General features: G+C 32.8%; 1 protein-coding gene across 1 annotated transcript in view; it reads right to left on the bottom strand.

Moving 5' to 3' along the window:
- Nucleotides 1–1756: 1756 nt before the first annotated feature.
- Nucleotides 1757–26934, bottom strand: part of LOC107444340 (neuronal acetylcholine receptor subunit alpha-7-like) — a 185420-nt gene continuing 160242 nt past the window's right edge. The window contains exons 6-7 of the mRNA XM_071180922.1: nucleotides 5105–5214; nucleotides 1757–4419 (exon numbers count right to left, since the gene is read on the bottom strand). Of these exons, the coding sequence (XP_071037023.1) occupies nucleotides 4006–4419; nucleotides 5105–5214 (524 nt within the window). The 3' untranslated portion in view covers nucleotides 1757–4005. The remainder of the gene's footprint in view (nucleotides 4420–5104; nucleotides 5215–26934) is intronic.

The following is a 26934-nucleotide window of genomic DNA, read 5'->3' on the forward strand; positions in this document are numbered from 1 at the left end:
TTTCCATGGCAATAATTATTAGTTTTTAAAATTGTGAGGACTAGTATTAAGCAACAAGTATTGAAAATTAGATTTCAAATGCATTAAACATATTTGCAAATGCATAGAATAAGTTTTTAGAATAGTAATATAAAAAGATAAAAATAGAAAAAGAAAAAAAAGAAGGAAAAAAAATCTAAAAATTAAAATTCAAGAAATAAGTTAAATATTAGGAGCATAAACCAGTGGTTTGTGAGGTGCTTGCAAGAAAGGCATTTTAAGTTTCATTGAACCTTGAAAATTTACCATAAATTGTAGCATACATAATGAAAATGATAATATCATGATTATATCATTTAATCTTTCTTTGTTGCCTTTTTCTTAACTATACTGCATAAAATTAGTGTTAAAATATAAAATATTTTTGAACAATATCCACCTTCTTAATTTTTGAATGGTTTCATCAAAAGCCATAAATGTGGTCTCTAAGTACAGTAAAGTGGCTGTTATGAGATCAGCACCACCTGCGGTATTATTATTCATATCACACAACCAGTACGGAAAACGGATTATAGATTTCGTTAAGTATAGACATTTCGAGATATCTGTGTTCTTAAATGTGTGAGATTCGCAAACTAATTTTATCTAATTTCATGGAGAAATCTTCAGAGGAAGGCATTGGCTCACATGGGGCTGTCTGACCAACTATGATCATGATGAACTTTTTGTATATGTTACCGTAAATGGCCGAAATCAAGCGAATGTCGATTTGCACCGGAGAATGTTAACAATCACATAATTGCTTTGGTGAATATCTGAAATATTTGCTATATTCCATTTGATATGAATATTTATTCATTGATATTATTATATTTATTCGATATTTTAATAACTGCTGATGATAGATTAGGCGGAACATCAGCGTTCGGAGTACGGGTTAAACGTATACTGAGCTGTGACACTTGACTTTAAAATAACATTAATGTAGGGCAGTGATTCTCAATCTTTTTTTTTGTGGCGGCACACTTTTAACGATTTCGAAATTTGACGGCATACAATGAAAAAAATTAGTTTAAAAGTTGTTTACCTACCTATAATATACTGTGTTAAATAGTTTGTGATAATAATTTTGAATGTGAAATAAAATAATATGTACTACAAATGCACGTTTATTAAGAGATAATTATTTCTTTCGACTAATTTTTTATTAGTTAGCTACAGTTATTTATTTTTTTGCTAGTTATTAATTATTAGCTTGTTTTGCACATTGTTATTTTTTTGGGCTTTCTTGTTAACTAGTTTTTTTGCTAATTATTAATTGTTAGCATATTTTTTTGTTAGTTATCCTTTGTTAATTTGCTTTTATAACTATTAATTGCATATCTTACTTTAATGATTAGCTTTTATTTCCGTTTGAAAGTCACATTTAGCTTTCTTTGTTTTGTTAATTAATAATTTTAATGGTCATTAACTTTTCTACTTAATTCAACATTTTTCAAAATTGTAATGGACAATTTAAACGATTCCTTCTTATTTTAACTTATTTTAGGATTGTCAGAGACAGGACAACCGATGACAAAGATTTTCACGCGGTTATGAACCGGAAAAATTATAAAAAATGTATATATATATATAGAGATAATGTACACTTTTACACTTTTCTTTAATTAAAACTTTACTCGTCATAAAAAAAGCATTATAATTTTTATTGTATCATTTCTAATATTTGGAGGCTCATTTTAAGAATTTGGCGTCGCACAAAAGTGCCGCAACACAGGGGTTGAGATGTAGGGCATACCGGGCAATAGCACTGCACCTTGAAAAAATAACACTGTAGGGTATACCGGGCAAATGTATCACTTAACTAGATTTAGTATATATTTTGGATATTTGTGTATGTGGTTGTCACCATTCAATGGTGTTTCGACACCAAGTCAACAACCACCGATTTCGGTCATTAACATATATATCCTAAATTAATGATTGTTCCCTTAAAATTTATTGGTTCTTATGAGTATTTTATGTTACCGTCATTAAATTTTAGTGTTACGAATGAAAAACTTGCTACTTTACACCGAGTAAGAGCTAAAAATTCCCGGTATAATGAAGCACTTAGACGTGTGACATCCCTTTTCAAAATAGATATTTTGATTGTTAAAATTCGCGGAATTTTTTTAACCAGTTACTTTTCAAGACAGATCTATTCATAAGTAATGCTACACTGTACACCCTGTATGCCATTTATTTTTTCCAACCTATATCGTACTGTTTTTGAAATTTAAACGCTAATTTACCAGCTTTCTATCAGGTGGAGCTCGCTTTAAAAGATCCCCTCTTGTAGCCACTTTACTAAACCTAAACACCAATTTTTACAGTAGTTCCAAATTTTAAGAAGATGGATGAGAACTTTAGAGGGCACCCCAAACATGGTTAGAATTTTGCAATCGATAACTTCAATTTATGAATTGTTTTCTACGAGTTCAATATTAGTAATAATCGTGTCGGAGATTCACAGACACACACACACCATAGAAATCTCGAAAGTTACTTTGATTTTTCTCATAAACAAAGTATCTCAAAGGATAGTCATTCAGTAACATATTTATCAGTAACAAGTTCCGGACAATATTCTTTCTTTTAAGGAATTCAATCAAAGTGTGATTTTTGAAATATGTAACCGTTTAATCTTGAAGACCTTAACTACGCAATTTCGAAATTGAAATAACTACAAATAAATTCGATGAAATTCAATTATCATATGATAGCATTTCATGCAATGAGTAATAATAATAATGAAAAAAATAATGTATTTTTTTACCGAATTGCATTTCGTTTCATAAAATAATGTCAACACTCTTTTTATAGCACTACTCCTATCACTTTGGTGTAGATTTGGATAAACGAATTTATTTTTAAATTTTCATACATTTAACACAATTTGGAAGATTCGTATCAAGGATTAAAGCTGTTCAAAAATTTTTACACTTAAAAAAAATCACGTCTGTCAAAAAATGCTGACAGTTTAGCGCGATTTTGAATAATAGCAATTCGATAAAGTTTTCTTTTCAAATAAAATGAATATCGTAATATATTTTATAACAGTCGTTGAACAGCTGACCCAATTTTCGGGTGTAGGATTACTAATGTTCAACTCCGTATCCTTGTAATTTTAAACAAAATCCAGAAGACAAGGGAACTCCAAGATCAAGTATAGGGAGAAATCTGCCTTTGTGGAGGATTTTTTTGTTGGGACTAACCCGCATTTGCGTTAAATGGAGAGGAAAATAACGAAAAACTCCTTCTGTTAGCTTGACTGCAAACGGACTCTAACCCATGATCCGTCAATCACTGATTATATTTCACGTCAGCATTGTGACCTATGCAAGTCGGATGCTGATTCGTATGGACCGGCCATTGCATGGATTCGAACCCGGCTCACCTAAGTGCTCTATCCCCTAAGCCATCGCGGCTCTTTTAACATAATTTTGTAGATTCTTATCATCAATTTAAACACAGAAACATTTAAAAAAAATCATCTCTGTCGAAAAAATAGCTGATAGTTTAGCGCGATTTTGAATAATAGTCATTCGATAAAGTTTTGTTTTCAAATAAAGAAAACATATAGCTAAATAAAATATGAAAACAATATTTAATTAATAAAATTTCACGACATGACATGATGAATGATTAAACTAAACTGAACTCAACTCAGCGGCGCGACAGCCCTAGAGGGCCAAGGCCTACTGTGCCCATCTCAGTTTTCTTGACCTTGGGCTCTGGTGTGTAGGAGCACATGTTCCGGTCAGGTGGTCAGCCGAACGCAGAGCCTCTAGTGTTTAGTTCCCAAGCATGCTTGGTACTCATTTATCGACCCACTGAAGGAATGAAAGGCTGAGTCAACCTTAACCGGTCCGAGGATTTTGAGTGATTATAAGTTCTAAAACAAAGATTTTGGCGCATGAAGTCGGATAACCTATCGTGGTTAAAAAAAAGAATATTGTCCGAGATGTTAACTTTGTGTTTGGGTCAAGCTACGAGGTGTGGGGCGGAGAAGAGACATATGAAGGTGGAGAGTACAGTAAACAAGGTGAACACAATGAGGCATACTCTGTCCACAACCATAGCGGCGTACTTCCACTCCGCTATTATGTCCGTGACGCGGTCTTCACGTCTCATCCTGTTCGAGATGTATCTCAACTCGCGAAGTATGGCGGCCAGTTCCCTCTGAGTTGGACAGCAACCACGGACGGTGGCCAGCTGCTCCTCCGAAGTACTGAAGTCGTCGTCTATGTCCATCACATTGGCCAGTAAGCTCCTGGAAGAACGTTGTCTCAACTCCAGTTCTTTCTTGGACCCGAAGAAGGCCTTCCTCTGGAGTTTTGGAGGCGGCCTCTGCATTCTCAGAAGCCAGGGGAGCCAAATGAGGAACATTGATCGGATCTGGAAAAAAAAGAAGTTTTTTTATTTTAATTTTTTTCTTCTTCTTCGATCGGTTAATTTTCAAGAAAACTGTCATAAAAGTGCCTTTTTTAATCCCTAAACATTGATCAGTGCTGACATCTAGTTTAAAATTAACTAAACTACTTACATTTACTCTAAAAATATCCTGGTACTGCCATCTGGTGTTTAAAATGAGAAATAAAATGTTTTCCGGGCAAAATAGATGAATTAGTTTATTCTTATTGGCGCGCTACTACTGTACACTCCAGCCCGGAAATATCACGGGAGCGAGAAATAGAGGGCAAAACCTTCCCGGGAGCGAGAAGGAAGGAGTTAATGAGCGGCTTTGAGGAGAACTCCTCCAGACTAAATGCCTGGTCCAAGTTCTTAAATCCCAGAAATTGGAGAAATTTCTCTCTCCAAGAAATTGAAGGATTCATACGATACTATCCAAATTCTTGAATGGCACTGATGGATCGGAAGAAGAACTTGCGCATGCGCATTGTTCATATTCAACATTAAAAAAACATACTTACATGGTTTTAAAATTATGTTATGGAAAACTAATAATGTTATGTTATGGTAAACTATAAATGTTATGGCAAACAAATAAAGGAAACGTGAAGGGCTTTATAGCAGCTACATTTATAAAAGAATTCTATTAAATAGAAAGGAAGATAAATACCCAATGAGGCATTTCGTGGGTGTCACTACTTCTGTGGTGGTAATTAAGTACAACAACTGTCATTACCACTGAGAAAGCAACCATAACCATAATGCAGGCAAAGTAAGTACCTAGAATGACACAAAAGAGAAAATCTTAATGATGGCCCTCCACTCCCAGTGTAGTAAATGGTGACTGGTGCACGTTAAATATGTCGGGTCACAAAGTCATCCATGTTCCCACAATAAATCATACCTCTGGGAGCATAGAATTGGAGACGGATCGCTCTCTGGTTTAGGTCAAAATGACGATCTGTGGATGAACGAATGGATGTACGATTGGTTCTTCCTATTCATCCTATACAGTGAGTTGTATGCGGCTGAAGTCGTACTCTTGGTCATAGAGGGCGCCACTGAAAGACAACAAACGCACCCTCTGCTTTAAATCCGCCTAGTTTCATCAAGCAGGCTTGCTGATACTGGTTGGTTGGTTCTAATGCCACACGGGCAAGTCTTCTTGGTGAAACCAAGCAAATTTAAGGCAGAGTGTGTGATTCTCATTTTTCAGTGGCGCCATCTATGACCAAGAATTCGACTTCTGCCACATCATACGTCTCACCTGTTTATAAGGCGGACCCATTCATAGATCCACAGATCGTAATTTTGACCTGAATCAGAGAACAATCGATTTCCAATCCAGTACCCCCAGAGGTGTTGATTTGTTATGGGAAAATGGAGGACTTTGCTACTCGACAGAATTTTAACTTGCATCGTTCACCAACTACACGGGGAGTCTTCGGCCGGCGCGGTTCGAACCCACGAACTCTCGGACGTGAGCCCAGCGCCCTACCGACCAGGCTATCCCGGCCATGCTGATACTGGTAAATGGCATTAGATCAACAGAAACTCTTATCTATTGCTTCTTACAAGTGCAGTATCTCGTAGCTCATTCGAAGAAAAAAATAAATAAAATGTTCATTTTCAAGAACAGAATTTTTTAAATCACTGACAAATTTAAACTTTAAAGATTTGATAGTGGGGATAAAAAGACCATATAAATTTTTTAAAAATAAATAAATAAATAGAGTAAAAGCTTTCCGTATATTAGTCTACATTCGTAAGAAATTTTCGAAATTTTTTTTCATAAATTCGTTATTCCATACGCTATTTCATTAAATTATTTAATATATGCAATCCGTTTTCTAGTCTGAGGATAAAAAGCCCAATACGCACAATTGTAACGAAATTTATTAAAATTAGTGTTCATAATTAATTTATGCAATTATGTTAGCAATTCAGCAAAATTAGTAAGAGAGGACATTAAAATTATACAATATTTATATGAGGCTTGGTCTGCAATGAGGAGCAAAAATAAAAATAACTAAAAAACAGAAGAAAAAGAAACCAGACAAATTGAGTTCTAAAAAAGTCGTATACAGTCGAACTCGTTTATAACGAGCTCGGATTTAACGAGAACTCGGATTTAACGAGAACTCGGATTTGCCGAGGGAAACGAGAATATTTGGTTGGATCAATGTTAAGTCTATGGAACAGAAGTCGCTTTTAACGAGCAAGACCCGGTTTTAGCGAGCAATANAGCAAAAATAAAAATAACTAAAAAACAGAAGAGAAAGAAACCAGACAAATTGAGTTCTGAAAAAGTCGTATATTTAAAATTCGATTACTCAGGAACTAATCGACCGATTTCACTGTCTTTTGTCTTTTAAGCTTACATTCTTTAAGACTATGCACATCTGTTAGGTTTTATTAAAGGTGTACAGTGTGAAAAAAAAATATAATAGTGAATAACTTTCGTTCTAATGATCGTATTTTCATGTACTAAGCGTCAATCTTAATGATTTCTGGGGGGGATTTTAAATATGCTTCTTAATTATTGCTAACAATTAATTAAGTTCCTAAATCAGATACAAAAACGCACTTTCTCTGAATAAATATATACATTTATGTTTGTATATTCCTGACTCTCAAAATAGGAGGGAGATAAAATTGGATAAAAAATTGAGGTGGTAGGAAATTATATATATTTGGCGTCATCCTAAAGATAGGCCAAAAACCATCACCATGGAATGAGGAGAAATTTAATGTAATCTACTCTAATTGCGTTATCGCCAATACTCCGTTGCTAAGCAACCTAGCTGATAGAATAAAAAAATAATGAAATAAAAACTGAAGCCATTTATCGTTTTCGTGTTAGCTCGGGTCAGAAAGACTTTTTTTTTCTTTTTAAATAGTTAAAAGAAAAAGATCTTGAAGTTTCTAGGCAACAGATTTGTTTTTAGTTGATTTCTGCCCAAAAAACAAGGATTGCTTTCGTTTTCATCTCCTTAAAAAATAAAAGTCGAATCGATTTATAAATCGTTCATAATTTTCATTAGGCATTATTTTTATTTTTTAAGTTGTTTTTAACTTCGTTAAATATAAAGATATTTTGCTAAAACCAAATTTGCAAACAGAGTTGGGCAGGGCAAATCACGAAACAGATCCCATTAAAAATGTTAAATATCTGGAAGAGATTATTTGGATGCATATTCATAAGGTTTTATATAATTCACGATATAGCCTTTTTTTATAATTGAAGACATTAGTGAATGTTACGTGTCATTTTAAAAAGATTGAACGTTTAAGAATATTGTATGAATCATTTTTTTTAAGAAATCGTTTCATTTTATCAAATATGAGATTTACGTGGCTTTCCTTACAAAAAAATAATTTGCAAATAGCATCCTGATGTTTTTAAACATTCTGAAACGAATATTCGTAAATTAACCATAAATTGTCGCACAACATGTTCAACAAATACAATCACCAAATATTGCTTCGATAATTTCTTTGATTTATTCCTTTGATTACAAACTTATTTTACGATTCTTACGATCATTACATTCATATATCTGATACGACAGTCTCATTTTAATCACAATTCTTAACGTCCTTAAGCAACTGTAATGGTGGCAGAAAAACTAAGAAGATAGATGTATTTTATTACACTTACATTTCTCACAGCATTAGATAGTCAATTTCAATGTGTAACTTTAAGTATCTGGTTATAAAATCTTAAGTTTTAAATTATTATCTTAAAAGTTATTTAAATTAAGTATATGATTATTATTTAATTAGTTATTAAAGTATTAAGCTATTTTATTAGTTATTATTTAATTATATTAAAAGTTATTATTTAATTAGTTATTATTTTAAAAGATAACTTAATTTTACTCTTTATTTTAATTAATTTTTTTTGGTTAAATAACTCAAGTTATATGATTAAATGTATCAATAGTAAGTATGATGGTAAACGGTGCTTTTCCTCATATTTCTTCATTATTGCTGCTCTTAGCAAAATAAAGGAATAAGTTTAATTTCTTATAATTTTTATAGTTTCTAACTGTTTCAAGTAAGTCCAAACAGATTTCAATTAAATCAGTGTCACGTTTCAATTGGGCATAAACTAATGATGTAACAATATTTTTTTTGAACTGTGCTAAAGTTGAAAAATAATATTTAATAAAAAATTTAAAATTTTTTTTTTAACATCAACCTTTTCAAAAGGCCAATTTTCCTGAAGTTTGCGGGGGAGAATGAGTTTGAATGTCAAAATAAAATTGCATGCCCATAACTTGTTGTTCATTCAAAAGACAAAACAATCTGTTGAATTATTTTTGCTGTGTACATAGATGCATTTAATTTTCATTACTGAAATAAATAAGTAACACTATAAAAAGACAATCAATAATTTATCTTCATTTTTCGAAAAAATAGTATGCTTAATAAATAGTCAGCTGTTTTGAATTAAAAAATTTTAAAATGTAGAATGTTTTTAATTTCTTAATAAGATTTAATTCTCAGCTAGCTAGCTTTTCTTTTAATAAAAATTTGACAATAATTTAAAAAGAAATTTTACTTTAGAAAAAAATCTTAAAGTACAAAAAAATTGAAATGTATATATTAATGAAAAAATAATATACGTGGCAGCGTAAGGAATAACATTTTGAGAAATTTTAAAATTTAATTTAATAGTTGGTAGAATAGTTCAGCAAAACACGCGCGGACAGGTAATTAAAATTTTTTTTGAAGATTACGACGATATATATATAAGATATTGAGAAATTTTAAGATGCTTAAAAATGTTGACTACGTATTCATATTATAATTATAAAACATATAATGTAGAAATTGATGAGTATATTATTCCAAATCTGCGCATACCTATCTATATATTGAAATTGTATCAGTTATTGAAATAAAAACTAAAAAGTAAAATTAAAAAAAGCTAATTTATAATCACATTCTATCAGAAACAATCTTTTATAAATCTCGTCATTCGTTGAATAAATTGTTTTTTTATTCAATAAAATGTATTATACAAATTTCTTTACTAAATTAAGAATAAAATTTTAGAAGAAACAACGAATTTTAGAAGAAAAAGAAGCGAAGTTTTATTTAATTAAAAATAAAGATTAGTGATCGGTTATTAGCAACAAAAAAAATATGAATGAAATTTTACGCTACGCGCACACAAGTTATGCTACTCATTAGTTAATCACATTTAAATATTTAATAACTCTTCTATTTAAACATTTAAATATCTCTTCATTGTCGCCATATTACTTTTTTAAAAATAACTAATTCTAATTTTTCTCGGCTTCTGCTAAATAAAAGCAATTGAATTTCTAAATTTTTCAATAGAAAAATATGCAGATTAATACAGTATAAAGCAATTTATACTTTTATAATTCACAATTTTTTAATCCAGAATTAATAAATAAAAATAATAATAATAATAGTTTTTTATTTAATAAAAAATAAATAATTATTAAAAATTATTTTTTGCAAAAAATTACCTTTGTTTAAACAGATTTCATGAGTGGGGGCAAATTTTCTAGATTATCTTAATTAGTTATAAAAATATGATAAAAAACGCAAAAGGTGAAATTAATAGCTAAGGGGTCCGAACTTTGGATAGCTCATCTGAGCTAACTAAGGAGACTATTTTTTCCAGATTGCGGCAACGCCCTAAATTTTAAAGGTTAAGAGTCCAAATATGTTAAGAAAAAAAAGAAACAGGTTTATTCAGAGAAATTACGTTTTTGAGCCTGTTTCGAAACTTAATTAATAGTTAAGACTAAATAATTAGCATATTTGAGGTCACCGCAGGAACCATTATGATTGGATATATATTTATATATAGAACTTTTAAAGAGAATTAAAATACTTATATAGAACTTTTATAGAAACTTATATAGAACTTTTTAAGAGAAAATATTTTTGCTCTCAATTATGAAATAGGTTCGTTGAAAGATAATTTCATGCCAAAAAAAATTACTATTAGAAAATATTTATTATATTTTATTATTTTATTTAACTATGGTAGAACAATTTTGAAATTTAAGGTATAAATTTTTTTACATACTTTTAAAAAATGTAAATTCATATGGCGAAATACAGATTTTCTGCGAAATCAAACGAATAGTTTCTGAGAAATCGAATTTTAAAAATATAACTTTTTTATTAATCATTTCCCATAGTTCTACATTATTAGACGAAACAAAACATGTTTTTAATGCTTCCTCCAATCAAAATAATCTGTATTGAATATCATTTATTATGATGCTGTTAAGATGAAACGAACTCATTTATATAGCCAACATTTACCACAATCAAGTATTTTTTCCTTCCGAGGACCCATTAATAATCTTTATCTACAGTACCTACATTTCATTTTATTTTATAATCCTAGTTGAACGGTCAGCCGTTGAACAGACGTCGACTACTAATGTTCAAATCAGTAGCCTTGTAATTTTGAAACCAGAATAAAAGGGAACTCATGTATCAAGTATCGACTTTTTTGAGGAAACGGACGCTTTTTTGCGTTACATGCAGAAGAAAACCACGAAAACTCCCCACGGTTAGCCTGACATCGTGTCAACTGTCGCAAAACGATGTCAAACTTTTAAAAGCAAGCTACGAGGCTTTAAATAACGTTCCAAACAAAATGAATGAAGGCGCTTTTAATACATGGAAATCTCACTGAAAATGATTTATAGATATAGGAAAATATTTATAAAAACATTTTGACACCAGATGGCGCTATTCGTAGTGACCTTTCAGCAGTTCATATGATTTTATTTCATAACACATGTTGTACTGCCGATCCAATTTTGAGTTTGCGGTTTCCAATGTTCAACTCCGTAGCCTCGCAACTTTGAACCCAACCCAGATAACATTTGAACTCCTGTATCAAACATAGTTACAAACTAGCCATCGTGAATTACTTTTTAATGGGACTAACGCGTATTTGCGTTACATGGGGAGGAAACCACGAAAATGGTTAGCCCATGGTTAGCCCGACGGCAAGGGAACTCTAACCCATGATCCGTCTACCAATGATGATATTTTGCTTCAGCACTGCGGGCGGAGCATGCCGGGTGCGGAATTCGAATCCAATTAGGCACTCGCCTTCAAATGAAATGAACTAGGTTCGAATCGCTGGGATTCGAACCTAATTCATTTCATTTGAAGGCGAGTGCTCTATCCTCTGAGCAACCACGGCTCAAATGTGTCGAATTGAAATCCTCTAATTAAAATGTTTGAGCGATTTCTTGGATCAGGGGTAAAATTTCCCTTTTCACCCAGTGTCCGAATTTCAGGTGTCCTAGTGTCCATTTTTCAAAACTTTAAGAATCCTGAAGGTTCTGTGACTATAAGAGTGACACATACACAAAGACAGTCAGGGCTCTTCATTTTTTCATTACGGATAAGTGACAAGTAGGTAAATACTCATTGTATTTTATTGTCTTGGTTAGTACAATTCTACATATTTAAGGTAATTTAATTTAAATTAGTGTTAGAAGAAAAAAACATAATTTAAATAAGCTGATAGATTATTTTCAAATGTCGCTATCTTTTTTTTTTCATTAAAGTTAATAAATGCTCATTTATGAAAAATACTACTTGTATCTGTGTTATTGCGGACAACGTTAACATACTTGGTTCCTAAATGTTTTGCAAAAATAAAACAAACTTAAAAAATGAATGCTGTTTTACGGAAGATGGATAGGTATTTTATTCACACGGCACTAGAGTTGCAGTATTGGCGGCGGTCTGGGAAACATCCCTGAGAATGATTCGAAGACATGCCATGCCAATTTTGATCCTCTGCAGAGGGGATGGCTCCCCTGCTTTGGTAGCCTGACGACCTGCGCGTGAAGTTGAGCACTTTACGGTCGAACAGTTTAACGCAGGCCGATAACGCAAACCCTCGGTCCTTACGCATACTGATCAAAGTGGTCACCCACCCGCTTACTGACTGCAGTCACTGATGCTTAACTTCGGTGTTCTACAGGGAACCGTGTCTTTACGATCAAGGGGATGGCTCCCCTGCCTTGGTAGCCTGACGACCTGCGCGTGAAGTTGAGCACTTTACGGTCGAACAGTTTAACGCAGGCCGATAACGCAAACCCCCAGTCCTTACGCATACTGATCAAAGTGGTCACCCACCCGCTTACTGACTGCAGCCACTGATGCTTAACTTCGGTGTTCTACAGGGAACCGTGTCTTTACGATCAGTACACTGCTGAACACTTTCACGATCAAGAAATTCCTTTGAATGCTGTAAATGTTTATGACTGTGAATTTTCAACTTATTAAAAATTCGAAACAGTAAAAAGGGATGAAGAACTGTGAACTATAAAGTAATTTAGGTGCTCCCATGATGGAGGAGGTTTAGTTACAGCAATATTTCTACAAGAGTGTAGCATTATGATTTTTTTTTAAAAAGTAAGCAATTTAACGAGAATTAGTCCGAAAAAGAAGAACTCTAATAAAAACAAAGGGGAAAAACTAAAATAAAAAAAAATCGATTTTTCTGCAGCGCAATCATTTATTTAATTCATACAGCCACTTAGCATAACTACCTTTTTTTATGAATGTAGTTAAAGAGCCTTATTTCCTAAAATCAATTTTTTTGTATAAAAAGAAAAATAATTACCTGACATTTTTTTTAAAACCTGAACCCTTTCTTCCCCCCAAAAAATAAATAAGCACCAAAATACCAATTTTTTTTTGTTTCAGAAAAAAAAATATTCTTGATTTATTAAAAATTTTTTTTGAAACAATTTATTTCGTTCTTTTCGAATACAAATGAATTAAAGTTGTATTTAAAAAAAACATACTCTTTTTTTTTTCTTCTCGGAATTTACAGGTGCAACTTATTTAAAAAAAGAATAGCGTTTATACTAAAGGAAAATGTTTCTCTTTTGTTTCATTTTGAGAAGAAATATTTTTATAAATATGAGACTAGACTTTTTGAATCATTTTTTTCTTTGTGTTTTCCTGTTTAAAATGATGTATTGCGAACGAAACAAAAAAAAAGTATTTTCGTTTAGTATTTTTTTTTTCTTTATATAACTGTGATGGATAATATTGGTGTAAATCATTAGAAAGAAAAAACGAAACAATTCTTGCAATTTAAATGGTCAAAACTAAATGCGGTAATTTTATCTGTGGTTTGATAGAGTTAAGTCATACTTTATGAACTTATATTAAACATAAAAAAATAGAACTGTTATTAAAGAATTATGGGAAGGACATTTTTGGTACAATTTTATTTTATTTTATAACCAGCGATGAACATTCGACACATTTTTGTAACTTTGAACGCAACACAGAACACGAGGGAACTTCTGGATTAACCCACTGATGGTTTAGTTAGAAGGACTTTTTTCTTCAAAACATTATTTCCCCGTCTAATAACCTGGAAAAAATGACTTGCTATGCGGTGAAGACTGCATTTTAAAATACGACTTTTTACATGCAGGACCGTCAGTTTCTTAAGTATTAGAACAAAAAAGCCTCCAAGAAAAGCTTTTTGATGAAACAAATCAGCATTTCCGTCACACGAAAACGAAAACAACGAAACCCAGTTAGGCAGAAGACAAGGGGATTTTTTTCCATAATTCGTTTGAGCGGAATATATTTTACATCAACGCAGTGATCGATGTGCATAATTCATATCGACCAGCCATCGCTAGGGATTCGAACCCGGTACATCTCATTGGAAGGCGAACACTATCCCTTGAGTCATCTTGGCTCTTGCAATGTTACAGTTATTATTCTTAAGCGCAAGAAATAAATGGAGGAAATCACAAATATTCCGTTATAGAGCCACGATGGCTCAGGGGATAGAGCATTTGCCTTCCAATGAGATGAACCGGGTTCGAATCCCCAGCGATCATCAATGGTAGACGGATCATGGGTACCCTCGTCATCAGGCTAACCGTGGGATGTTCTCGTGGTCTTCCTCTCGATGCAACGCAATTGCAGGTTAATTCCATCAAAAAGTCATCTACGAAGGCATACTTCTACCAATACTCGATCTAGGAGTTTCCTTGCCTTCTGGATTTGGTTCGAAATTACAAGGTTACGGAGTTGAACATAAGTAGTCATATACCCGAAATATTTTGTCAACTGTTCAACGACGGTTATAAAATATTACGTTATGGGCAAGGGACAAATCTCTTTCAACGTTTCACCCAGCTACTGGCCACGATTGTCTTTCCAACCACTGGATATATCGTTCTTTCATGGCCTCTCTGCCAATTGTGCAACATTCGTGAAGAAATGGAGTCCTGCATTGGACTCTTGCAGGAAAAATACTGGATAGCTCGGTCCAAGCACTGGAAGCTGCGGGAGACAAGGATCGTGCCTCTAAAATCGTGCTTGCGTACGCTCCTCCCCTTTCTTTTTTTCCCATTTTCATTTCAATTCCTATATTATATCGCCGTCAACCAATCGACTTTAAACTCCGACGTCCACTTCGATCTGAACATGACTACTTCAATGGATGGTCCACAATGAACAGTTGACTTGCTACTTGAAACTCTGAAATTATCCACCACATCGCTCTATTGCTACTCAGTCTCGATCACACACAACGTCGGCTTGTATACACGCGACTGCTAATGACAACACAGGAGAGACCACGACAGTGAAATTAGTACAGCTCTCGCGATCAGCAAAAGGACTGTGGTATTAATACAGCTCTTTGGGTTCTCACAGAACAGCAACGAATCAACTAGTGGTGTTCATTCATCGATTTCTATCACAGATATAATTTGGGTGGGGAAGTACCGTATTGCGTCTACCACTACAAAAAATAGACATGCAAATTTGATTCTATGGTGGGGTACTTTTTCACATTATTGGACGTATTTNTCTCGATCACACACAACGTCGGCTTGTATACACGCGACTGCTAATGAGAACACAGGAGCGACCACGACAGTGAAATTAGTACAGCTCTCGCGATCAGCAAAAGGACTGTGGTATTAATACAGCTCTTTGGGTTCTCACAAAACAGAAACGAATCAACTAGTGGTGTTCATTCATCGAATTCTATCACAGATATAATTTTGGTGGGGGAAGTACTGTAGAGCGTCTACCACTAAAAAAAAAAAATAGACATGCAAATTTGATTCTATGGTGGGGTACTTTTTCACATTATTAACATTATTGGACGTATTTAAAAGCACGTATCCCTACACGTATTTAAAATTGCATTATAATTGCGCAAATATTACAGTGAAACCTCCAGGAAAGACTACCTCTATGTAACGACCATTGTTGAAGAAAACCTTTAGGTGAGACTATTACAACCTCAACCGGGTAAACACCACCAAATGCGAAACAGATCAAATAAGGAAAAACTAAAAATTATCAAAACAAAAAATTTGACAAAACAAGTAATCAGATTAAAATGCATTCAAAATATTCATGCGAGGCTCTTATTAAGAAGAAAGCTCTTTTTGACGATGCAACCTCATGTTGCAGTCAGAGTGCATTAAAGACGATGCTTATCAATTATTTACTTCTAGAATTGAAAGTTGAATTAAAAAAAAAAAACCTCTCTTATCTTTTTAAGCTAACTCATTTTCATGATATGAAATTAAATGTAGATTTAGACAAAGAATTGTTTATCTATATATATATTTCTCTTACACGGCGACAAAAAAAAAGCCTCATTACAACTCCCCAAATGGCAACGCTAAAAAATCGACCCATGATTGTCGCTAAAAATGTCACATGCCAAATCTAGCTGAGGTTGCTCAACATGTAGCGCTTTTAAAAACGGAAACTGAAATAACGATTCAGCTGCGGCAATCTCATACTATTAAGCTAGATAGAAGTGAGTAGTCTTTGTCGATAGATCTCTATTTTAGTATTTTGTCGAAAGCGCTTTTTTTCACGAATTTATGTATTACGAATTTATTTGACGGTTTTTGATTTACATCATGAATTTATTTGTTTTATTATTGTCATTAGTTATTCATTGAAAAATAAGTCGCAGTCAATGAGTCTTAATTTGAATTCAAATTTATTTCAATGACTTAGTATTAACTAAAAAGATGTAATTTTTTTTTAAAAAAAAAAGTTGTTATATGGATTTGAAGGATTGTTTTGAATTTTTAGAATTTTGTGCATTTGCAACGTACCTTAGTTAGTAGCGAGCGAAGCAAACCATATAAGATTGCGTAGCAATTTTCGGAGGTGGGCGAACGTTAGCGAGCAGGGGGAGCAGCCCACTAGTTTATTTAAAATAGCTTTATCTTACATAATTGGTAAATTTGTTTATACGCATAGTTATATCAGTTGGGATCATTTTTAGAGACGCTTAAGTTTATTCATAGATCCGTGTTTTCATGACGCTAACATTTCTGCACCAAGAAAATGACACTGACTAAAACTAAAACAGTTTGTGAAAAATCATGTACCTTCGATAACAATTTTGAATTCAATGGAGGTAACCTCTTCGAGCGACCCTCCTACGTCAACGACCATTTTCCTATAGAACGGAGAGTGGTTGCTACTGAGAGGTTTCATTGTATCTCGATTCTCCAATTTCCCTAATTTAGTCATTTCAGATTTTTTTCTTCTAGTTATGGCTTTAGGTTATGGTTTAGAAATTTTTATAACACACAATAGGAAGATAAAACAACAAGGCAGAAATTAAAAATAATATGTTATTGTTTATATGCCAGGATGATTTTCAGAGAAATATTTTTATCTTCATAAAAATAAAGTAGCTTTTTTTCCCCTCAGATGTTGTGTTGAATGCGATAAAACGGCGATTTAAACTTTTCCTCATAATCAGTCATTTCGAAAAGAATTTAATAGTATTACAATCCTAAATTTCAATATTATACTTCCTTTCCATATTATTAGAGGCACTATAAGATTCTATGTAAAATCTTAATTATCAGGTGATAACTATACAGCTTTATTGCTTGTTTTCGTTCGCGAATCAATGAGTTAAGACGCCCGGTGGCTGAGCGTGCCACAGGTCCCTGGTTCAATCCTCTGGCCGGGCAAGGTTGACTCAGCCTTTCATCCCTTCAGTGGGTCGATAAATGAGTACCAAGCATGCTTGGGAACTAAACACTGGGGGTTCCGGGTTCGGCCAACACCTCCTAGAAAAGAGTAGGCCTCTGCACGGGTTACCATAAATATCCTTTAGTAGTCCAAACGTAACGACATATGTCTTATTTTCAACCACTGCGCAGCTTAGTACCCCGAACGTAATGACATCTTTCTTGTTTTTCATCTATTGCGCAGTTAACTTCGTCACATCGGACTACTAAATTGATCCGTGCTGAGGCCTTCATACTTCTAGGAGGTGTTGGTTCGGCTGACCACCTGACCGGATTATATGCTCCTGCACCCCAGAGCCCAAGGTCAAGAAAACTGAGATGGGCACAGTAGGACTTGGCCCTCTATGGGCTGTCGCGCCACTGAGTTTAGTTTAGTATCAATGAGTTAAATTAGACGATATATAATATAAATTTGACGGTTGGATCAATTAGACGATATATCATATAAATTTGACGGTTGGATCAACTAGACGATATATAATATAAATTTGACGGTTGGATCAATTAGACGATATATCATATAAATATAGTATATTTATTATATCAGGTATTATATTAGTTTATTATAATAATGAGACCAAATGATTAGACACACTGTAGTGTTTTAATAATTACATATTTTGCACGAATTTATATGCAATACATTTATATTTAAACATGCATGGAATGGGTTTTTATTCGGGAGATTTTTTACATACTTCCCATTTGTATTTTTTTTTAATGTGTTGCATTACAATGTTAACCAAGTCATACACGAACGTAAGCAAGTGCAAACCGGTTTCAGCGACGTAAAAACAATAAAGCTGTACAGTATGACCTGATAATTAAAATTTTACAAAGAATATTACAGTACGTCTGATAATTTGGTATGAAAACATTCAAAAAGAGAAAGTTCAGACACAGGTGATAAAGAAGAGACCAATTTTAAATTCTCTTTCATATTTTATATGGTTTTCAATTCAATACAAGAATTATGTAAAGATTTCAGATTTTATTTTCCAAACCAACACTTTACTTACTAAAAAGATTGAAGCATTTTATATAATTTTTTTTATTTATTTAAAATGTCAGTACGATTCTATATATATCATATTTTTCAGATTGGAACTATTAGGTTTTGATAAAAAAAAAGACATTAAGATAAACACGCATTGTTTGGCCAGAATTTAATTCGAAGATTCGACCAATCAAAGATTGTGTTAGAACATGAAAGATTTTTAATAGGGGAAGAAATAGGAGGGTGTTTTTGATTGGTTTAGAAAAAGGAATTCGTGATTTTATAAGAGCAAAAATGATTCTTTGAACATCTAATCATTTATTTGTGGGAACGAAAGTAAAATGGTGCGTGAAATGACTACACGAAGAAAAAGAAACTTAAATTCCATTTATCTTAAAATTAGTTTCTCTCGAGTAATTTCATTGGGTAACCCCCACACATATACTTTCGATTTTTGATAATTTTTTTGTTCATTTTTTTTTGAAGCTGGCATATAGAACAGACGATTTAAAATAGCTTATTTGAGATAAAAAAGAAAAAAAAATTTGCGAGACGAATGTAAGTTCTTTTTCTTCTGCAGAACGTCGACGAGAAATCGAAGTTAATTGGCGGATGACAATGTTTTTGTTCCATCACGCAGTTTTTCCCTAAAATTATTACTTTGCTGTTGAAAATTGCCTTAATATCTAATTAATGCAATACCAACAGAGTTTTCTATACTGATTACCCTACCAAGTCAAAATTTTTGATTGCTTTCCATTGATGAACCAACTTAATATTGATGGTAACCATCAATTATTCCATCATGCACCTTTATATTTTTTGATTGTAACCAACATACGTAACCATCATCACAATGTAGGAATTCAGGCTGATTTATGATAGCCCAACATAAGAATAGCAACTTGTTTTGATCCTTTATTCATGCTAAACCATCAGAAATTTCCATCATAATTTCTTAGAAATCAAATGTTGGAATGATTATGAATAACCATCATCTCAGTGTTAGAATTCGAACTTATCTATGATGGACCTACATAAAAAAGCAACAAATTGTTTTGATGCTTTATTCCATCAAAGCAATTTGATTTTTTCCAATAAACCATCATTGAAATGCATAGTTGGAAGCATCATGGACCATCACGGATCATCATGAATTGTTGGTCCATGACAATCATACTTCTCTTGATGGTTAACCATCATAGTATTTGAATAGCATTTTCCGTCCTGGAATCATGGAAGTTTGCAAGGTATATCAAAAACCATGAACCCATAATCGAAAATGTTGGATGATGGTGACCATCAAATAATGTTGGACCATCATGAATCGAACTGAAACCATCAATTTGAATTGTTGGGACCATGAAAACTTTTGACTTGGATAAATACATACGTTTTAAGTCAAAACTAAAGCCAGACTTAGTACTTTTACATCGCACTAGAGCTGCACAATGAGATATTGTAGACTGTCTGCGAAACATCACAGAGGATTAACCGGTGGCAACATACATACGTCACCTCACGTTTTATAGAAAGGTTCACACATCATCGATCCATCCGCAGATCGTCATTTTGACATGAGCCAGAGCATGATCAATCTTGCACCCAGTACCCCCAGAGGCATTGATTTGTTATGGGAACTTGGTGAACTTTGCATCCCTGATAGAATTAGGTTGCACTAGTCACCATTTCGTACACTTCGCCACTCGGGGATCGAACTCACGACCACTCAGACATGAGTCCAATGCCCTACCAACCAGGTTAAACCGGATCCTCATTCCTATTGCAAATGCTGTTAACCAGCAAGGAATGGACCGGTCGACTGTTAATTTTTATATTATTTTTTTGACTGTCTCGTTGTTTTAATCTTATTTTGAAATGCATAAATCCATTCATTTGTTATCGTCATGCTTCGTAAACTCTCATAAAAACGTGGTGATTTTTTTAAAGACATATATATTTTTTTTAAATTTTTTTTTTTGGCCGAAGCAAAGTTGATCATTAGATAATACTAATTGAGTTTTAAGGGACAATCCGTTATTGTGTCATTATTTTTACCAGGAAAATTATCGATAAAAAAAAACAATGGTTGATTTTTGTGAGTGACTCGATAATTTTATCATCCTCTTATTCGGTTTTCGAATAGCCAACGAATCCGTCAATGAAGCAGACGCGATTACACTGGTGTAAGAAACTGAGAGAATTTGCAGATTCGGTTGTTTATCTCTAGAATTACTGGACCGATTTTAATGAAATTTGATTTGTACATGCATTGATACAATACAAAACAAATAACCATTCAACAATTGAAATACACACGCATGCACGTGCGTAACACTCCTTGGAGTCGGAGGGTATGAAATTGCCAGAGGACAATTCAGGCCAATTTCCACAGGAAATAATAAACTGCCTTATTTCAAGTATGAAATTACGCTGCAAGCCCTGTATATCTAGCTATATGAGGGGATCCATTAACAATTTTTTTTTGTTTATTCTGCAACCGCTGTTTCATAACTTCCGACTCCAACGAGTAGAGCAGTATAACAACTGTTGAATAATTATTTGCATAATTTATTTCTAATTTAATTCCGCTTAAAAAAATGACACCAGAAAATAGACCTTACATGCCCAGATAGCAATTCAACGTGGGCGTATCTAAAGAAGTATTTTAAATACATAAAATCCCTTGCAAAGTATGTCCTCTATTAAAATGTGTGTAGTTTTATTCGATTTAGCGGAAAAATACATAAATACAATGCATCAATCGTTTTGATAGCAATGCGTGAAGAGGTACAAGTACAAAAATGTACTTTTTTTCCTTTTACCATGATGACATCTAAATTATGAGTCAGCGTAAAATAATAGATCGGAAACCTCACTTGCCTGTCTAGAAGAAATTCAGTTCACCCACTGAAATGATCCCCAATTCCCTTTTAAACGGGGTAAGTGTACAGAGAAGAATGCAGTTTGTCTACGGTAAGAACTCCCCCCGCCACATATTCTGAGGACGTCTGCTGGTAGCATCTCTTCACTCTAGAACTAACGCTCCTGGAGTGAGCCCATTGGCAAAATGGTTGTTGTTTAATTTTTTTGCACTCTTTATTTGTGATATTAACCTAAATTAGTATTGAAAACGATCCAGTTTGAGCTGTAGGTAATAATTTATGATTCTTAAATAAAACAATAAAAACGAAAAAATATCGTTCAAATGATGAAATTTTGTTTTATACACAACTCAAGAAGTATCTTTCTGGTCCCATATCTCAAAAATAAACCCATCAACTTAATGCATAACAAAATTAAAAGTGAAAAAATGAATTTTAAAAAAATTGTCAAACAGCAGCGGTCGCCATAGCAAAGCATGAGCACTGTTTACTATTACTCTTGAACACAGTTGAAAAGTGTGATGACGTCCAAATAAGGTGCGCAAGCCATCAAACCCATAACAACACCCACTTTGCCAATGGAGAACAAATAGCTCGTGCTACTGAAAAACAAAAATATTATTCACGCGAAAACAGACTCTTTTTCTTCTTTCGTTTCCAGGAAATTCTTGGTGAAGGGTAACGTGAATTGATTTCTACAGTTTTCTGCGCAAAAATAAAATCTATTTCAAATGTGATGAAATATATTTAAAAAAAAGCACCTGAAATAGAAGCAATGTCCCCCCAAAAAGAATATTTTCTTCTTTCCAATCGAAAGAAAGAGATAAAAGAAAGAGATACCTATCAAAGGCACAGCATCGGAGGTGGGGGGCATCGTCTCTGCGACCAACAAAAGGAAGACTGTCAGAGACAGCAGAATAGTCACACCTACAAAAACAACATAGAAAATAGTATTTTTACTTGATCCACAAATGGTTACTTACATTTTGAACTTCTTTTTTTTATATATATCTAAGTTGGGGTTTTCCTGTCAGATGAATAAAACATCTTTAAAGATGAAATACACAATTAAAATATTCGAGATCAGGGCTCGAAAAAACTCAGAAATTTCACCCGTCCCCGAGGACGGCTTGTCCAATAATGTACCCGTCCTCCTTTGAAACTAACCCGTCGCTTCTAAATAAATTAAAACATAATTTTCTCTTATTTATTACTATCATTTATATAAATTACACAATGAATTAGTAGTTACTAGGATTACATTATACAGTAATAAAAGAAATACTAGGTTACTAATAGTTAAGGCCCGGATTTTGATGACATTTGCATTTTCCTGCATTTTTTGCATTTTTGGACATTTTTTGTCTTTTAGAGCATGTTTTTAGATTTATCGGGCATTTTTCTTTAAATTTTGGGGCATATTTTGCATTTTAATGAATTTTTTAAAATTTTTTGTTAATTTTTTCCAATTTTTACTATTTTTTTTTATCAATTTTCATTATTACACTGGCTTCCAAACAATGAAGAAAATCTATAGAATATTAACAGGTGAAGCAAAATCTTCTCAAATTGAAGAAAAATTGTAAGTAAGAGAGACCGTCTTTTTCAAGTACGCACCTATAACATCAGTAGACGTTGAAAGAAGCTTCTGCAGGAATGAAAATTTACTTTCAGACAAGAGACGCTCGTTTACATTTCAAATTATCAAAAAACATTTAATAATCCAATGTAATTCTGATATTTAGTAATATTATGAGATGGAAGTTGTTATATCCATTAGGTTTCTATACAAAATAAAAATTTTTTGGTGTCAATATATTTTCCTTTTTTTGTTATTTTAGGATATAAAACATATTTTTCAAACATTAATGAACGTAGAACAAGTATTGCATCGCTTTATATTTTTAAATGACTCATAATAATTTTAAAGACNGTGTCAATATATTTTCCTTTTTTTGTTATTTTAGGATATAAAACATATTTTTCAAACATTAATGAACGTAGAACAAGTATTGCATTGCTTTATACTTTTAAATGACTCATAATAATTTTAAAGACCAAAATATTTTCTTAATTCAATATTTTTACTTTATTTAAGGCATTTTTTGCGCAATTTTTGCATTTTTAAGGGCATTTTTGGCTCTTTTTAAGGGCATTTTTTCCACATTTTAAGGGCATTTTTGGCTTTTTTTAAGGGCATTTTTTCCACATTTTAAGGGCATTAGTTGAGATTTTTTAGGTCATCAAAATCCGGGCTCTACTAATAGTAAAATCTAGTATTTCTTTTACGAAATAATTTATTTCTTTTATAAAATAATTTAAATGACAAAGGTCAATTTATCTGGAATGTCAATTTCTCCGAGGGTACTGCGTTTTTTAAATGAATCAAATAGGACGTTTGCCAGTTCCACAATCAAGCCTATGATATACAGAGATTTCGGCACAGAAATCTGAAAGGGGTTTTCAATTTAGGTGGATGTTCATAATTGCGTTTAACGCTTACGTAATGTGTTTTTTTGTAAGTTCATTGCTGAAAAGTCCCTTTCAACTGCTGCAGTACTCCCAGACTAAAAAAACATTATTCCACCATGCGCAGTATGTTGCTGTACGGGATTTCTAGATTAGAGGGTCATTTTAGAAGTGAGGCGCTCATTTAGACTTTTGTAAGATAACAAAAATTGAAAGTGTATCGAACGTTAACGGGAAAATGACCGTCCTCTCGGACGTCTGATTCGAAATTCGTTGTCTGCTGGAAATTTTTGACCGCCGAGGACGGGCGGTTTTTCGAGCCCCGTTCGAGATAATTCTTAGTAAAATACATGAGAGTAAAAAGAATAAATTATTTGAACCAACTCAGAATATGGTTTATTTTAAGAAATAATGACGCAAAATAAGGTTTATTTTAATTCAGCAAAAACCTTTTAATGTAAACCTAAAAACGATTGTGATGCGGTTTACGTGTAAACCTTCTAACCTTAAAACGAGATTTTTGTCAATCTGATCCATTCTACGCACATTACCCTAATTCCAAACCCTGGAAAACAACCTTCTATCTAAAAACCTTAAATCGAGGTCGATTTATGGTTTCAAGGGTGAAAAAAAACATCCTTGAATAAAGCTAGTAATAAATACTCAAGGTGAAAATAATCTTAAATCTAGGTCATTATAAGGTTTTTTTTCGCAATGTCTTGCATGCTCAGCTAAAATCCACCTTGTCTTGAAATTTTAATGGACAATGTAATTGGGTATAATATAAAAAAACACAACTACTTCCACTTAGTAGGAATAACATTTACCATGACGCAATGCTAANATTCAGATTTTGAATAATTATTCATTATTCTGAATGACAAATGCTCATCTCCGATTTTTGACCGCCGAGGACGGGAGGTTTTTCGAGCCCTGTTCGAGATAATTCTTAGTAAAATACATGAGAGTAAAAAGAATAAATTATTTGAACCAACTCAGAATATGGTTTATTTAAACAAATAATGACTCAAAATAAGGTTTATTTTAACTCAGCAAAAACCTTTTAATGTAAACCTAAAAGCGATTGTGATGCGGTTTACGTGTAAACCTTCTAACCTTAAAACGAGATCTTTGACAATCTGCTCCATTCTACGCACATTACCCTCATCCCAAACCTTGGAAAACAACCTTCTATATAAAAACCTTAAATCGAGGTCGATTTAGGGTTTCAAGGGTGAAAAAAAAACATTCCTTGAATAAAGCTAGTCTCAAGATGAAAATAATCTTAAATCTAGGTCATTATTATAAAGTTTCTTTTCGCAAAGTCTTGCATGCTCAGCTAAAATCCACCTCATCATGAAATTTTAATGGACAATGCAGTTGTGACGTCATCGCTAGTGTGACGTCAACTAAAACGTCATTATGGACCTAAGTGGCAATACATTTAAAAAAAATATTTACAAAATAATTTTCAAACCTTTTAGGATGAAAGGTTTGAAACTGCAACATTTTTCCTTCATTGAAAAAAGGTTTTTAGTGCAAACATTTTTGTGACAATAAAAAGAAAATTCCGAGACAAGGTTGACACAAGGTCATACATGATTTCTGGAAAGGTTTATCATTGATTGCAACTGTTTAAATAAAAGCTTGCCTATTACCAAAATTTAATCTGACGGATCTTCTCGATTTTATTCAAATCATTCAACGCTATCAAAATAGCAAAACAAATTAAGTTAGACAACATATTAAATTTTAACATTTAGAAAAGTTACTTAATAATAGACACTAATGAATTAACAAACAATAGAAACCAATGAGATAACTTTATTCATTCACTGAAAGCTACCAAAATATCAAAACAAATTAATCCTGTACGTTATGCAACGCATTGAATTTTAAATATCTGGAGATGTGACTTAGTTTATCACAAAGATAGTTTCTATAATTAACTTAATTTATATAGTTATTAAAATGTTGGGAATATTGTTTAATCAGTCATATGTTTTGCAAATACGATGCTCTAGTCCAGGGATGGGCAAACTTTTTTGGTCGTGGACCAAAAATCTGGAGAAAAAAAATTTGGTGGGCCGAGTAAGAACTTCTAAAATAACTCAAAAAGGCAGTAGCCATTTCATACATTTAATAATTTCACCATTATTTANCATCATTGAACGCATGGCACTCTACATCAACTTTGCATTTTTTGGTTGCCATTTTGGGATTAAAAATGTTTATAAATAACTCAAAAAGGCAGTAGCCATTTCATACATTTAATAATTTCACCATTATTTACAATGACGTTGTATGTGTGCAGCCTTTCCATACGCTGTAAATTATGTCAGAACTCACGCCGGAAGAAAAATCCGCTCGTTGGAACTTAAAATGCGTAGTAAGTCTCATGTGAAGTACAATACACCTATATTAGATTCCATATGTCTGCTCCTCGAGAAAGACAAATACTAATTGGAGCTAATCTACGGCTATTCTATAAGGGACTTTTGCTTTCAACATTTTATCAATTGAAACTGTTAATACTATTTTAATTAATTTATGTTTTGTAGAACAAAAATAGAGAAAGTAAAAAGTTAAAATTCTGTCCGCGGACCAGATAAAATCTTCCGGCGGGCCACAGTTGTCCCGCGGGCCGTAGTTTGCCCATCCCTGCTCTAGTCCATAATAAAATCAGATACAAAGCAACTTTGGAATAATTTTGATTTCGACCTTTAAATATTATATATTTTAAACTAATCACTATTTGTTATAAATTCTCTTTAATGTTTTTATTGATTTCATTATTATAATATATTACTAAAGTTGTATAAGTAATTATTAAAAAAGTATCTCTAACTTATGAAAACTGTAAAACCTTTCCATTTCCAAATATTTATTTTCCATTGAAAAAAAGTAATAAAATTTGCAATCAAAATAACGGAGCAGAAAAGTTTTTTTATTTTGAATATTATAATTAAAATGCTTTACTGATTCCGTGTGGTAACATCACTGGGGATGAATTAGTAAACGATATATATATATATTCGAGAAATTCGTTGTCTGCTGG

The sequence above is a fragment of the Parasteatoda tepidariorum genome, chromosome 5 (assembly GCF_043381705.1).
Source record: "Parasteatoda tepidariorum isolate YZ-2023 chromosome 5, CAS_Ptep_4.0, whole genome shotgun sequence".
Classification (NCBI taxonomy): domain Eukaryota; kingdom Metazoa; phylum Arthropoda; class Arachnida; order Araneae; family Theridiidae; genus Parasteatoda; species Parasteatoda tepidariorum.